Source organism: Haemorhous mexicanus, chromosome 15, assembly GCF_027477595.1.
Source record: "Haemorhous mexicanus isolate bHaeMex1 chromosome 15, bHaeMex1.pri, whole genome shotgun sequence".
In the NCBI taxonomy this organism is placed as follows: domain Eukaryota; kingdom Metazoa; phylum Chordata; class Aves; order Passeriformes; family Fringillidae; genus Haemorhous; species Haemorhous mexicanus.
In genome coordinates, this window is record NC_082355.1 from 14,146,407 (window position 1) to 14,161,156 (window position 14,750).

General features: G+C 45.1%; 1 protein-coding gene across 4 annotated transcripts in view; it reads right to left on the reverse strand.

The window, feature by feature from the left end:
* The window catches only part of LOC132334078 (rho GTPase-activating protein 7-like), a 53,651-nt gene that overhangs the window by 24,913 nt on the left and 13,988 nt on the right, over positions 1-14,750 (reverse strand). For 2 of the 4 annotated variants that reach the window (XM_059859796.1, XM_059859798.1), the window contains exon 1: positions 2,262-2,427. The exons of the other annotated variants lie outside the window; for them this stretch is intronic. In XM_059859796.1, the coding sequence (XP_059715779.1) occupies positions 2,262-2,274 (13 nt within the window). In that variant the 5' untranslated portion in view covers positions 2,275-2,427. Of the gene's footprint in view, positions 1-2,261; positions 2,428-14,750 lie in introns of those variants that run through there. 4 annotated transcript variants of the gene reach the window in all.

Consider the following 14,750-nt stretch of genomic DNA (forward strand, 5'->3'; position numbering starts at 1 on the left):
CATCAAATGATCAGTTTCCCATCACATCTTTCTGGTTTGTGCATCTTCCTAGGGCTGTAAGAATTGCTGTAACTTCCCTGTGACTTACAGCTGCTAATGAGGCATTTCATTTTACACACACCCTGTGAAAATGCATTTGCTGTGCTGGAACTCTGATTTCTGGACATTCAGAACTGCATTTTATCTGTGACAGGATTTTTAATAACTGTTTTTATTTACATTATATCCCTTTACTTAAAAAGAGAGTTGGAGCATGATGTCTGCTCCATGCTGAAGGCTCAAGAGCTATGCTTTCAAAGTAGGGTGTTTGCACTGACCAAGATAAGCAGCCAGGGACTTGTAAAACTGTCCAACTCTCCAAGAGCTAAGATGGATCATAAATAAGTGGAAATGTTTATTCTGTTTTCTCTTGTGCAATGCAAAATATCAAAGCTTAATTGTACTTTACTAACCCACTCGAGGAAGGGGGGGGGGGGGGGGGAAGAGATTATAGCTTGGAATTTAGCCAGGATAATTTAGGCTCCATGCAGATAGTGAACATAAATGTCTGGAAAATGAAAAGGCCAAGATATTTGTCCTTTCATTCCTACTTTACTATCATGCTGGTGTTTTGGAACTGCAGCCAACTCTTCAGTTATCACAGCTGGGAACTGCAATGTATCCCAGAACTTTGTGGCAACCTTAATTGCATCTTTATCCAGCTCCTTGGCATCAGCTCCCAGGCTGATTACCAGGACCCCCAAGCTGATAGTAAGGCCTTTACTCAGGTCCTTGTCATCTTCCTCCCCTCTTGGTTCCTGGGACCCAGACAAGTTTAAAGGCATTTTCTTTGCAGACCACATTAACTGGCTTGTCAGTGCTGCCTGATCTTCAAACTGCTCCTGAGTATGTTAGAGAAGGCAGTGTTTGCTCTATGGGAATTTTGAAGGGCTCGAGGAAAGCTGGTACCTAATTCACATCAACTTCAGGAGAAATGAGAGTGTAACTCTCTAGTTTCCAATCCATCCTGGAAGATCTTTATCCAAGTAAGTAAGGGATTTATCCCCCTGCAATCTAATCCCAGACATGTTGTTTCACTGGGCTTCAGCCCTGCTGGCTGCGAAGCAGGAACAGATCCCACATTTCTCTGAGGCAGAAGCTCCTTATGGGTGTTTTTTCACAGGACCCTTGTACATGATTGAGAAAAATTTGCTGCAAGATTTCTGGGAGGAACTGTAGCAGGGAGAGTACTGCTTGCTGCCACTAGAGCCAATATCAATAAACCTATAGCACAGAAGTAACAAATCCCAAAATGAGTGAACTGTCTATGCTCTTTCACTGCATAGCTCTAAGTTGTCCTTAATTATACAAAATGCCAATAACACAACAGTGGGTGATACGGGTCCAACCTACGTGTAAGGAACGATTTAACCCAACAGACACTGCCCAGTAAATGGTTGTAACTAAAATCAAGCTGGATTATTGCCCCTGCTAAAATTGTGCTGAGCCTGCTGAGCCCAGGGCAGTGCACAAACTTTTACTGGGTCACTCTGCCCTGATGGAGCTTGTTGATATTCGAAGATATGCAGCAAAGTCAGACAACCTACCTGGAAACCTACCTGGAACTTGCCAAGTGCATCCAACAAGTCAGAAACAGCAGGAGCTACTGGAAGGGCACGATCCATAGTGCTGACAGCCAGAGAGCCACTGGCACACTGACAAAGCAGTGGTGGAAACAGCAGCACCCACCTGGAGCCTCACCTGGGGCTGTCACCTGCCACAGCACCCACTGGGTCCTCACCTGGGGATGTCATCTGTCACAGCCCCCACTGGATCCTCACCCTGGGCTGTCATCTGCCACAGCACCCACTGGATCCTCACCTGGGGCTGTCATCTGTCACAGCACCCACTGGATCCTCACCCAGGGATGTCATCTGCCACAGCACTGACCTGGATCCTCACCCGAGGTTGTCACCTGTCACAGCACACACTGAGTACTCACCTGGGGATGTCATCTGCCACAGCACACTCTGGATCCTCACCCGGGGATGTCATCTTTCACAGCACCCACTGGATCCTCACCTGGGGATGTCATCTGTCACAGCACCCACTGGATCCTCACCTGGGGCTGTCACCTGCCACAGCACACTCTGGATCCTCACCTGGGGATGTCATCTGTCACAGCACCCACTGGATCCTCACTTGGGGCTGTCACCTGCCGCAGCCCCCACTGGATGCTCACCTGGGGCTGTCATCTGTCACAGCACACGCTGGATCCTCACCTGGAGCTGTCATCTGCCACAGCACCCACTGGATCCTCACTTGGAGATGTCACCTGCCGCAGCCCCCACTGGATGCTCACCTGGGGCTGTCACCTGCCGCAGCCCCGTGTCCCGCCGGCGCTGCAGCCGCTCGCTCCGCTCGCTCCTCTCGCTCCGCTGGCACCGCCCTTCCCCGGCCGAGCCCCGCCCGGCCCCGCTCCCGACCCGTGCCGCAGGAGGGCTGGCCCGGGTCCCTGCCGCTGGCCCGGGTCCCTGTCGGTCCCTGCCGGGTGTCTCTGCCTGTCCCTGTCCGTCCCTGCTGTTCAGAGCCGCTGTCCCGCACCCGCGCCCCGCACTCGTTCAGATCAAGGCAAATCGACATTCCCTGCTTCCCTTGCTGGCTTACCTCCGTGTTTTAAAGTTTTGCCGGCTCCTCCAAGTTCTACAAAACCAGCTACCTTTTTTTTTTTTTTTTTTTTTTTTTTTTTTTTTTTTTTTTTTTTTTTTTTTTTACTGTGCTCCCTCTACCCTGCCCAAGAACAGCGGCCCGAAGCTGCATCCCGCAAAGGGGATGCTGTGCCCAGCGGCACAGGAGGAACGGAGCAGAGCAGGGATTGGGGATTCATGCCTAAAACCGACCTCTCATCCCCGGTACCGAGTGTGCCCCAGCCTCACGGTGTTCTACAGTGCTGTTTTGCAGCGAGGTCCCTTGCTGCAGTGCTTTTCATGGATCAGACAGAACCTGGGCTTTATTTTGCTTATATGGACTTAGTCTGGACTGAAAAGGGTTTGTGGTCTGAAAAGCTCACATGCAGTTTAGCAATGAATCTGGGTGCTGAAATCATATTAGCATGTCTTTCAGCCTCTGCAACAGAATCGACTTTTTGCATTTGTTGTAGTTCATTGCTGCTGTGATTTGACTTTATTCTTTGACTGATGTGGTACAAAGTCTAATAAAAAACCCTGATCAGTCTTTGCAGCCTGAACAACCATCAACAGGCACAGAGTGGCGTGTAGGCTGGTCTCAGAAGAACATATCAAAAGTTTAAAATTATTTCAGTAGAAGTTAACTTTAAATCCCTAATAACTTTGTATCTGCTGGACTGCCAGGCATTACAGTTCAATAGGGCAGATGGAAGAGTGGGATGCTGTGTTAATTTACAGAGGTTGAAAGGTAATTCAGAATTTGTGAACAACTCCAGGAAGCCAGACTAGGCTCTAAACTTCTGTAGAACAACTTTGTGCAGTGTTTAGGTTTGTAAGAGTTTGGAGTCTAAAACACAGCAGGGAAAATAAGAACTTGAATGAAATGGATAAGCAAAATTTTTTAATTAAAATAAGAATTCTTGTAGATGAAGAAATCTTTTTCCCAATCTCATTTAGGAACATTATACCCTAATGAAGTTACAATTTATGAGTGTGTTTCATTACCACTGGTTTTCTGTATAACAACCAAATGCAAAATTTGCACAGACCTATGATTTATTTTTGTGCAATTGCTTCCTAAATGGGCAATTTGTATGGCACAATGAAAAAGATGTTTGATATGGGCACCGGGTGACACAATACTAAAGAAATTAGGGTAGTGTGATATATGGCATTAGCCATGATTACCTAAGAAAATGCTTTTTGCCAGACCCACCCAAAGCCATATAAAAAGTACACACCCTGCTCTGATTAAATTTGCAGCTATGTGCTTGGATTAGGAAGACAGAATGTATCATTTAAACCTGGGGATAACATCAGCAGACTGCTCCCATCCCATAGAAATGAAATGCTCCAACCAGAGCCTGCAGTTTCTCTTTCCCACCCATTTTCCTTTGGGCATTTCCCATGAGATGACAGTGCATAACCCTAAAATGCTCATTTTCTTCCTTTTTAACAACAAATACCATCTCTAGTGTTCTGTGGGTTACCAGCCATGGAAAGACCCACATGAAACCTTAGGGGTGAACTCCTTCAGTCACACAGCACTGAGTGAGGAACTCCTGAGGCCTTTCCTGGAAGGAATCACATTCCTCCTTTTTGACCATTTGATGTCTCCTATAGGAAAACAAACCCAGGGAATCCTGGCATCTGCCTCTCACTAGAGGAGGTCCAGCCCACACACAGGAGGCTTACATGCTGGAGTAAAGGGTGTCTGCAATAAGGATGTCTCAGCTTCAGAAGGGGCATGTGGGCATTTTCACAGCCTGTCAAACCCTCCACATCCAGCTGCCGGGCTGACGACTTGTGGAGGTTCCCAAGCTGGAGAAAAAGACAAGAAAAGGTTTCCTGCTCACCTGGGTTCCCAGGTTTCTGCTCACCTTTTCAGTTCCCAGCTCTGCAGCTCTCCAAGGACCACAATAACATCACTAGAACCTCAAAGCTTATGCCACTGTTTGGCACTGACACCTGGAAAATGGGATCATTTTGCCCAAATGGTCCTTGTTGCTAGATTTCCTGTTTTCTGGACCCACCACCCTTGCTGAAGGCTCTCCAGAACATTTCTGACCTTGGCCCTCCTTCCAAGCCTTGGCCAAACCCCTGACTGAGGTCAGCTCCTGCAGGGATTCTGCCCACAGCAGCTCCAAACCACTCACATTCCACCTCACTCAAATGGGGTGAAAACAATCCTAGAGAGGGTCCTTTCAAACAACTTCACAAAGTACTGCAGGACCAAAATGAGTTGTTGCTAGAAATGAGCCTGCTGCTGCTGAATCCCTCACTCATGCTTTACCAAACTCTGCAGAACCCCCAAGTCACCAAAGTTGTTTCAAAGCAATGGGGTCACTTCCCAGTACAGCCAAGCTCCCTGCATATTTTAATTCCTGTCACTGGAACATTTCCTTACATTTACAAGAGATCACCACACATCTTTCTTCCCCTCTCTCCCTTTTACCACCTCCCTCAACACTTTTCATGAATCAAAGCTGAGTGACATTTCATTTCTAACTTTCTCCTGGTAAGATCCCAGAGTAATTGTTTTCTGTTTTCTTCTCTGATCTTCTTGAGTTAACACAGGAGATCAAGGAACCTAACTTCAGCTGTGACTATACTAGGAGGCATCAAGAAAGATATTTCTATGGAAACAAGTTGTTCAGAGAGAAGCCAAATGATTAATTAACAAGTTAGACCAACTGGGAGGAAAAATGCAGAGCAAAATCCAGGCAACACATTGAGACAGTTAAAAGAGGGGGATGTTAAAGGTGGTGGGGAATAGCTGTCAGTTAGAAAGAAGAAAATTAATAAGCTCACTAGAAAAGGATTTAAAATTGAAAATAATTAGATGAAATGAAGAGGAAAAAAAAAGATAGGTTAACAAAACCAAAAATTCCTGAGAAGGAACTCCATTGGTTGAAAAGTATTTTTCCAGCGGCAAAGACTGAAACTTTATCATCTGTGATGCAAGAGAGGTTAGACAAACTGCACATACTTGCATTGCAGGGGGAAAGATGTATGGGCAGAAACACTGCTTCACTATCTTTCCTCTCTTGGACAAGAGTAAGCTGAATAAAGTTTTTAATGTTTTTTAAAAAGAGGAAAATAATATTGTTAAATGTAGACTCTTGGATATGCTGAAATGCCGTTGAGGTGAAGTCAAAACTTAAACCCACCATATTACAGAAGTGGCATCTTGTTACCACTCTGGTCTTCCTGTCAAGGCAGCTGTGTGAGAACAGAAGTATGAGAAAATAAGAACGTTCAGTGGCCCTCTGAAATTAACAGTAGTTTTTTTTTTTCCTGAAAGTCAAGATAAAACTTGGTTTGGGTCATGACTTGGTTTGGGTCCAAGTCATTCAGAAAGCTCTTGGATTACAGGATTACATGGTTTGTTCCTCTGGGGTCATTCAAACCCATTTAGACCTGATTTTCCAGGCTTCACCATCAAAATCTTAAAACATGATTAAAACCTTTCAAATGGTTTTCATGTTATTTTCTCCACCTCCCATGAACTTTGCTGGGCTGCTTGCACTGGGACATTCCAGTGAAACCTGCAGCAGATAAAGCATTACCCCATTTCCAAGCTTACTTTCACAGAGCTGAGCTCTAGAAGATGCTGCTATGTATCCTAACAGGATCAGGTCATCATTAATTCTAATTTGTGTATTTTCCTTTCTAAACCCAGCCTCCACTTAAAAGCTCACAACAACACAAAATGGAATGGAATTACCCATTCCCTACCCTCCCCTACCTCTTCTGGAAATTCCTGCAAAATAAAGCCCAGGGAGAATCCCCCTTCTAATACCAGGTAACAAGTGAGATTCAAAGACAAGCCCTTTTTAAAATGGAAATGTGAAATGTTCTGGTTCCCTGTAAATGTAAAATTCCTGGATCCCTGAGAAGTCAGTGCCTTTATGGCTGTTTAGCTGCTCCTATGATAATCACAAATACTCCATGCTGTTATGAAAGGAAATACTGTGGAATTGTTGCTCCTGGAAAACAACACAATCTTACCTCAGCCAGCAGGTGTCAATTGATTTGATCTTTCCTCCTTTAAGTTCTGATGCCCCAATTTCCATTAAAATTGTGTAATCTGTTTCTCATTAGAGCAGGTCAAATCTCAAGCTGGAATTTAGCTTTTGCCTTCTGTTGTTAAAAGTTAAGCATTTTTCAGAGAGGAAAACACTCTGCTATCATGATGAATTCCGGGGATTTTCTCAGGAACTTTTAGGGTTAGACTAAACAAATTGAAGAATTCTTTCAGAACTAGTGAAGTTCCTAAAATGTGGATGAGAGAATGTTGGCAACAAAACCCATAATTTCTTGTTTCATAGATTCACAGAGACCATTTAACATGAAACAGCTCAGGAGAAATGGGAGCATGGAGCTGTTAATCTATGTCCAGTGTTCATGTCTAGGAACAGAGCATGGAGGAGTTTAAGTAGTGCAGGGAATGGGGTACCCAGAGCAGAATCACAGCTCTGAGCCCCTGCCAGCCACAAAACGAGCAGAGTAAGCACTTGGATTTTCTCATCACTGAACTACTTCTATCTCAAGAGCCACTTAAAAGCAAAGGTGACACTGGAGGCAGAGCCATGGACACTTCTGAAGTCTCTAGATGAAAGCTTTCAGCTGCAGAGCCTTGGCCAGGGCTCTGGAGGAGCAGAGCAGGATCTGTGCTCCAACCAGACCTTCCCGAGGAGGGAAAGCCTCGATCGATAACGCAGCTCTGGAGGCTTCTTCCAGTTCTTTCTTCCAAAATGTGGTCCATGCTTTGGAGAAATATAACTGGATTGAAAGCATTCTGCAAAAAAGTTTGAGTTAAAGTCAACATCTGACTGCCCAAGCTAAAAAAAACCAGTTCTGCCTAGGTTGCAGAAAAAAAAATAAAATGCTGCCTGTAATCTCTTGCATTTCCAGTATTTTTTCTAAAAGGTTTTGTCATCTCTGTTATTAAAATGCATTTCTAGAATCATAACAGAACTTGGGCTTGCTTTATTTATGCTCCAGCAAGAGCAGGCTCTTCATAGGGGAATGAATAAGCTGCTGAAATGGTCCTGAGGAAGCTTTTAGATTGCACCTGCTTATATTTGGACCAGAGATATTTGGGAATAGATGACTCTGACCTCTGTGCATCACACAGAAGCACTGTCAATAATGCTTGTTTTTTAATCAAAGTAAAATCATTTCAGACATGACAAAATGTTTTTTCAAGCAAAGCAGTCCAGCTAGAATCTGCTGGTCTCCAGAGTAAATGTTTGAGACTGCTGTTCCTTAGAAGGAAACTCTTGAGGGTTTTCATGTGAGGAACAAATCCAAAAGAGTGAGTCCCCACGTAACCAGCACATGTCCCAGGCATCAGTCCTGCTTTGGACAGTGGTGGTCATTGCCAAAGACATTACATGATGTGGGAGAGCCAGACAAACACAGGGGAGCAGGCAGAACATCACAAAATGTCTGAAGTTCCTCTATGTAATGTGTGTGGAACTGTATGGAAAAGAAAAGTATCTTCTTTCAACTGCTCCCACAGAAGAAGCCACAGGTTTGGATTCCCAAAGCCTTGTTCCACAGCCCTCTGCCCACTGCCTGCCAGTGGTGAGCTGGATGGGAGTTCCACAAGCCCTCACTGCTGCTGTCCAACAGGGATATTTCACATGCAGGGACAAGTTAGGGACAGAAGCAGCTCACCTCTGTCTCAGCACTGAGACACAAGCTACAGTCACTGATGTCCTCTGGCTTCTGGAGGGGCTCTGCAGGCTGGGCACACCTGGGGGACCTCATTCCTGCTCAGAGAGGCTGTCAGTTCAGCAGCTCATAGAGAGAACTGACTCACCAGGACGTGTTCAGCTGTTTAAATAAATAAACCCAGACTGCCCACTCTATGTCTCAGCAGGCATGAATGGGTGATCCACTCTAGAAACAACACTTGAGAAATAAAAACTCTGCATACAATAACCAACAGGAAGCCCTTCTGTGCTGCTGTGTCCCTCTGACATGTGAGCAGGTGTGAAATTGTTCACAAACCAGCACTGAGCTGTTCCCTTCTCCAGCCAGTGCAGTGTGAGCCAAGTGCCTTGGCACAAACAGGAGCCCTCCCTGGTGCAGCCCCACCATTTCACCAGGGTTTGAGTTTGGTTTGCAGGGACACAGTGTCACAGAGGGAAATTCCTCACGAGACTGCAGTGTGCACCATCCCTGGCTGAGGGGGTGATGTGACACAGGGAGTGACAGTCAGCTCAGCCCTTCCCCTGGAGATCAGACACTGCTGTGACACTGCTGTGCACCAAGTCTGAGTGAGATGGGATCTGTATCCAAACCTGCATCCTCCTTCAGTCATGGCTCTTGAGAAACAGTGGTTTCTTGCCTGACCAGAAAAGCAGAACACTACCTTGTGCTTACCTTTCTTCCTATCTTCATTATATCTCAGCAAAGTGGTTGGACAGGGGGTTCTCCAAAGGCCCAGTGGATGCCCATTCCAGCAACAAGTCAAAGCAGCTGGACAGGTCCATTTTTTGCCAATCAGCCAAAGCCAGTACCTCCTAATTTTAGCAGACTGATTGTGCACATGCAAACACAGTTTCTGTCTCTAACAACATGTGTTAACAGCTCAGGAAGCAGCAGCAGGCAAGTGCCATCCCAGAGCAAAGACTGTCCTGAGTTTATCTGTGCCTGCAAATCCCCTGAGAACAGGTTTGCTTGTGAGTGTTTTCAAGAACTCCTTGCTTTTGAGCTGAGCAGGTGCCAGAGAAATAGAGAGATCTGAATGTCAGAGCTTGGGTCCTGAGTTATTACCAGAGATGTGGCAGTGCCATCAGTGTGAGCAATGGGAGGCAAAGAACATGGAGGGTTTTATTACCAAAGAGCAATGCATGGTGACTCATGTGTATAAGAAGCACTGGAATGTATAAACTTAGGAAATTTTGGCAATTTATTGCTGAAATTGAATTTTAGAATAGTAAAACCTGGAAGCTAATCAGGATTTTGATAAAATTATGATTAAAAAGATATAACAAATACTGGTTTGAGTGCTCCACAGTTTGGTCATGTCCTTGCTTCATTATTTGCAAAGCCATAATTTTGTCCAGGTGAATAATTGGGGACCAAAAGATCTTACCTGCAGTTTTTGCTCTTTGTTATGAGCAACTAATACCACAGTGACCTTGTCCAGTTTCCATCCCCCCATAAGCTGAAGCTGTTCTCAAAGGTATTTGTCAAGTATTGACCACTCTGTTTCCAGGAGTGTGACAATAACAGAGAAAGAAAAAGTAGCGGTGGTCACTTTGAGCCAAATAAATCATTCTGGATTATGGACTGATTTTATGATACACTTGATCTTTTCCCAGCTCAAATTTATCATCAGCAAATAATTCCTTGAAATCTTTGAGACCCTCCCAGAAAACACCTCTGTTCTATTTCTGTGGGGTCTCATTTCTGTGACAGATGCTTAAACTTTTCATTTGAATCACTAATGTTAGGCCAATGGTAAACTTCTGAAAATGCAATTGCTGTTTGGGAAAAATAACAGCCAAAAGATTTTGACAAATATCCTCAACAGATTCCATAAACATATGTAGCATTTTCATCTGAAAAGCAGCAGAGCTCATATCTGGACCTCAGAGAAACTGAGACTCATTTTGGCTTTTCACTCTGCCACTTTAAATGAGAAGAAGATGTCAAAGGGAGCAAGAATAAAGCAACCAATGAGGAGGGGGAAGGAGAAAAAAAAGGAATCTGCAGATCAGTATCTGTAAGGCAAAGTGTAAAATTGCAGTAGCAACTTTCAAACCCATTTTCTGAGTGTACAAGATGTGCTGTCTAGTCAGGGAGCTACCGAGGAGCTCCCCTTGCAGCCCTTCCATGGACTGTGACAAGAGCCAAGGAACAGGTCGATATTCTGAGTGCTTTAAAAATCATTTCCTTTGCAGCAGCTCTAAAAAGTGGAAATACCCTGGAAAGATGACAATGTTGCTTTAATCACGTGCCTCATTTTTACAATAGGCCTGGAATTGATGTCAAATCAATTTAAAGGCAACATAAAAGCAGAGTCATATGCTATAGTAGGCTTAGCCTCCTTAATAGACTACAGTGTATCTCAGCAATGCCTGGGAGCTTGTTTTATTCTCTGCATGATAATTGTTTACTGAAAGATGAGAATAAAGTTGACATAAAAAAGCAGCTTTTAAAATATTTTAGAAGTATATTAGAGCCCAGGAGATAAATATTTAACATAATAAATAGACAATATCCAGCTCTCTTGTCTATCACAGGAATTGAATTCTCCTCTTTCCAGCACCCACCTGTACTGACCTAAAATGCTCTGTCTAATAATACTGAGAAGAAAATACTGAAAGACTTCAGTCATGGCTGGGTGGAAAATTCACTCCCCCTTTCTAAAATTTAGCTCTCTAAATACACAGATGGGCATCAATCAGGGGAACCATCATGAGAGCCTGACCAGCTCAGAGTGGGATGGGGATGCTGGCACAGATTTCCTGTCCTCCAGGTCCCAGGAAGCATTTCTGCTTCCACACCCAGCTGTGCCAGCTGCTGGGAACCAGGGCATGGCCAACCCCCAGGAGGGGCAGCACCTCCTGCCCAGGCATGGACGTGCTGGAGGCCAGAGCACCAGGACTGACTGCAGGCACCGAGCAGCACTGCCCTCCCTGCTCGGCACTTCAGGGGGGCTTCCAGCAGGCTCTGTGTGCTGGGGTGGTGAATGTGATGATATGTGGGCTGTGGGTGCAGAGTGTCTCTTGTCAGAGCCTGACTTGTGTACAGAAGTGGTGCTGACCTCCCCCTTCTCCAGTGAGGCACTCCTCGAGCCAGAGATCTGCCGGGCGTCACCAGGCTGCTGATTTGACGCACTATTTTTAAATAACTCACAAATATTTAAACAACATTTCTATCAGCATTACATGTTTAGAAGACATCCAGGAATGTCAAGAGTACCCGAGCTGGCTGGCCCACTTTGAGCAGAGCCCTGCAGCAGTGCTGAGTTGTGGAGTGGCCTGCAGCTCACACCAGCTTGTGCTCAGCCCTGGCAAGCGGCGCGGAGCTTTCAGCACCCCGGTGAGAGGGCTCTGGTGAGACAGGCTGGGAATGCACAGTGGGACTGCCTCAGACACCCAGCCCTGGCTCTGGTTTACTTGTGGTTTCATTCTGGGGGATAACAAAGAGCCCAAAGGCACTGCTGAAGACATCAATACCCAGTTTTTGGTCCTTTCACCTCTGTGACCTCTCTCAGCCACTCACAGATCCTCTCCTGGAGGAGCTGGCAGCACCCATTCTGCTGACAAAGCTTTGCTGGTTCTGAGAAAGGCTGTGAGCCTCAGTTAGTCTGGAGACTAACTTCACTTCAGATTTCAGCAGCACTCAGTCCTTGCCTAGGACTGGAGCAAAGCTTGGTGCCAGTCTACCTGTGATGGGAGCCTGCATCCATTCCCACGTGTGTCCAGGAACAGCACAGCCCTTCACTGAGCTAAACTATTTTCCTCGGATGGCTTGGCTGTGTAGGCTTTTAGAGGACATGGAGCTGACAGTTAGTCTGGAGACTAACTGAGCCAGTGCTCCTGTCACACAGCAGTGTGAAGACAAAAGCCAGTTGAATTTTAGTCCTAATTTAATTCACATTTAGGATAGAGGCTGTATCTTCCATAACATCTCCACTGCCAGGTGATGGGTGTAAAGGCATCCACTACCCAGGCAATACTGCAAACCAATTTAATAATCAATTTCTGCTTTGAAAAAGGAGCAAGGCCAGTAAAGCTTGGTTTTAAGACCTGAAAGCCTCGGTGTTGGTTATTTTACCACTGTTATATCTGGCTATAACAGACTTTCAGAACTCAACAGAAGAGTACTTCACACATTCTGAATTTGAAGAAGATTGCTGCTAAGATGTTCAAAATAGAAATACTGACACTGAAGCACCCAAACCAACAAAACCTGTTCATAAAAGCACTTCACATCAAAAGACATTGATGTGCTTTAGCTCACTTCAGATTTCAGCAGCACTCAGTCCTTGCCTAAGACTGGAGCAAGCTTGGTGCCAGTCACCTGTGATGGGAGGCTGCATCCATTCTCACGTGTGTCCAGGCACAGCACAGCCCCTTTATTGAGCCCAACAAATATTCCTTGGATGCCTTGGCTGTGTAGGTTATTAGAGGACATAGAGCTGAGAGCATAGTCAGAGAGAGGGCTGACAAGGAATATGAAGCACACTGCAAATCTTCACCTTCTTCTCAAAGCAGTGCTGGCTGAAGGTGGCTAAGTCAGACTGGTAGCAAACACACAAGCATTTCCTCTGCTTGCCAAGTGCCCAGCATTACTTGGGAGGAATGTCATAGGCTGGAGCAGAGTTAGGTTTGGAAGGAACAAGGCACATATTAGCTACATGGGCAAGGTGGCATGTCAAGTTTGCATTCCCTGTGTAAAAGGCTTTAGAAGGACCAAGAAAAAAACACATTTCCCTGTCAATATTAGGATGCCAGCACATGTAAACACCTGTGAGTTGTGCCCTGCAGAAAAGGAGTTTCTCAATTTCTGTAAAACATCTTGACCTACTATTTTGCATACTACAAGCCCATTTCAGTAAGATCTAAATCTCTTTTGCAGAGAAGACACCATCCCTGTGTCTGTCACTGCTAGAGAAGTGAAAGGATTCCAAACACCCTTCCCAACACACAAAGTAGGAGCCCAGATCTCAGCCAGGCCAGAGGCTGGATGTGCCCTTTTCTGTGGGTGCAAACCCACCAGAAATGAAAGGATAGGTGTGTGTTGCAGTCCATGTGTTGCTAAGTTTAGGGACATTTACCTTTGCCCACAAAGCACTGACACATATTTCTGTGACAGGAGGCTTTGCCTTGTCTCCCCACATTTAAGAATAACTATTGTTGTCAGCTTGCAGCTGGACACAGGAATGCTGTGCAGTTTCTGCTGTGGCATTCAGACAGTTCTTACCTCTGATAATAGAGAGTGAGGGAGTGCCTGGGCTGACAGGACCTGATGGGTTGGTTTACATCAACATCACTCACTCAACTGCTCCATAACTTTTTGCAGTTCTTCTAAAGGAGGCAGTATAGAAAAAAATATTCATACACAGCATCTTTGCTCCTCTCCACAGATGCCCCACTTCATCTTTAAGAAATAAAAAGAGCAAAAGGGAAAGAAAACAAAAAGGAAAGGACACTGCTCTGTTGCAACATCAAGCCAGCGTAAGCAGTGACAGCACCCACATGAAATTTTTTACCATTAATGGCTCCAACAGAAATCTTTCTGGATGATCTATGGAAGCTCTGCAATCAGAAATAGTCCAAGCTTTGCTCAGCCCCATTTCAAAATCAGGGTTCTCTGATGAGGAGGGTGTTGCCTCCACATGCACCATCAAATTTAGAAATCCATTTAAGTCCTTTTGATGTTATTTGAATGATCACTTATGAAAGGTTATAAACCAGAATGCAGCTAAGCCATATTTGTTTTTTCTGCAAGGTTTGGAAAGTGTAAACACTTAAATCATCAACAAAGTGCATATCATTCATATTCACCATACCTTTTAAAAGCATACTTAGCATACCACTGAGAAAGATTACTCTGCTGACAAAAATCAAGTGTCTGGATTAATTTAAAGGAGTGCATTTCACAATCCATCATTCCAGAATAAGAGAACAAGGAACTGCTCAGTTAAATTAAATTGTGAGTTACTCTGGAACAAATCAAAGGAAATTAATCTCTGCACTGTGTCTAACCCAGACGTGTAATTTGGGGCTGATGCTATTAAAAGCCAAACGGTCTAGCTGGGTTTCATAAAAACTGAATAATTTTACAACTAATATTTGTTTGCACTCTTGCACAACATGAGAAGCAGCAGGATTTGTGGCTTGTAAGATGAGCTGGCAGTTTCAGGCCAGTGCTCTTCAAGGACTTTTTGAAGGAGAGCAGGTGTGGGAAAGCAGCCTGGGAATGGTGGGGCAGAAGCAAAGAGGTCAGCAAAGAGAGAGGATGCTCCTGGCTCCCACCATGGCATATTTGAACAGCACGGCTTTCCCCAGGACACTTTGGGGGCCACCAGGGCTGGATTTGGTCCACGTGGGT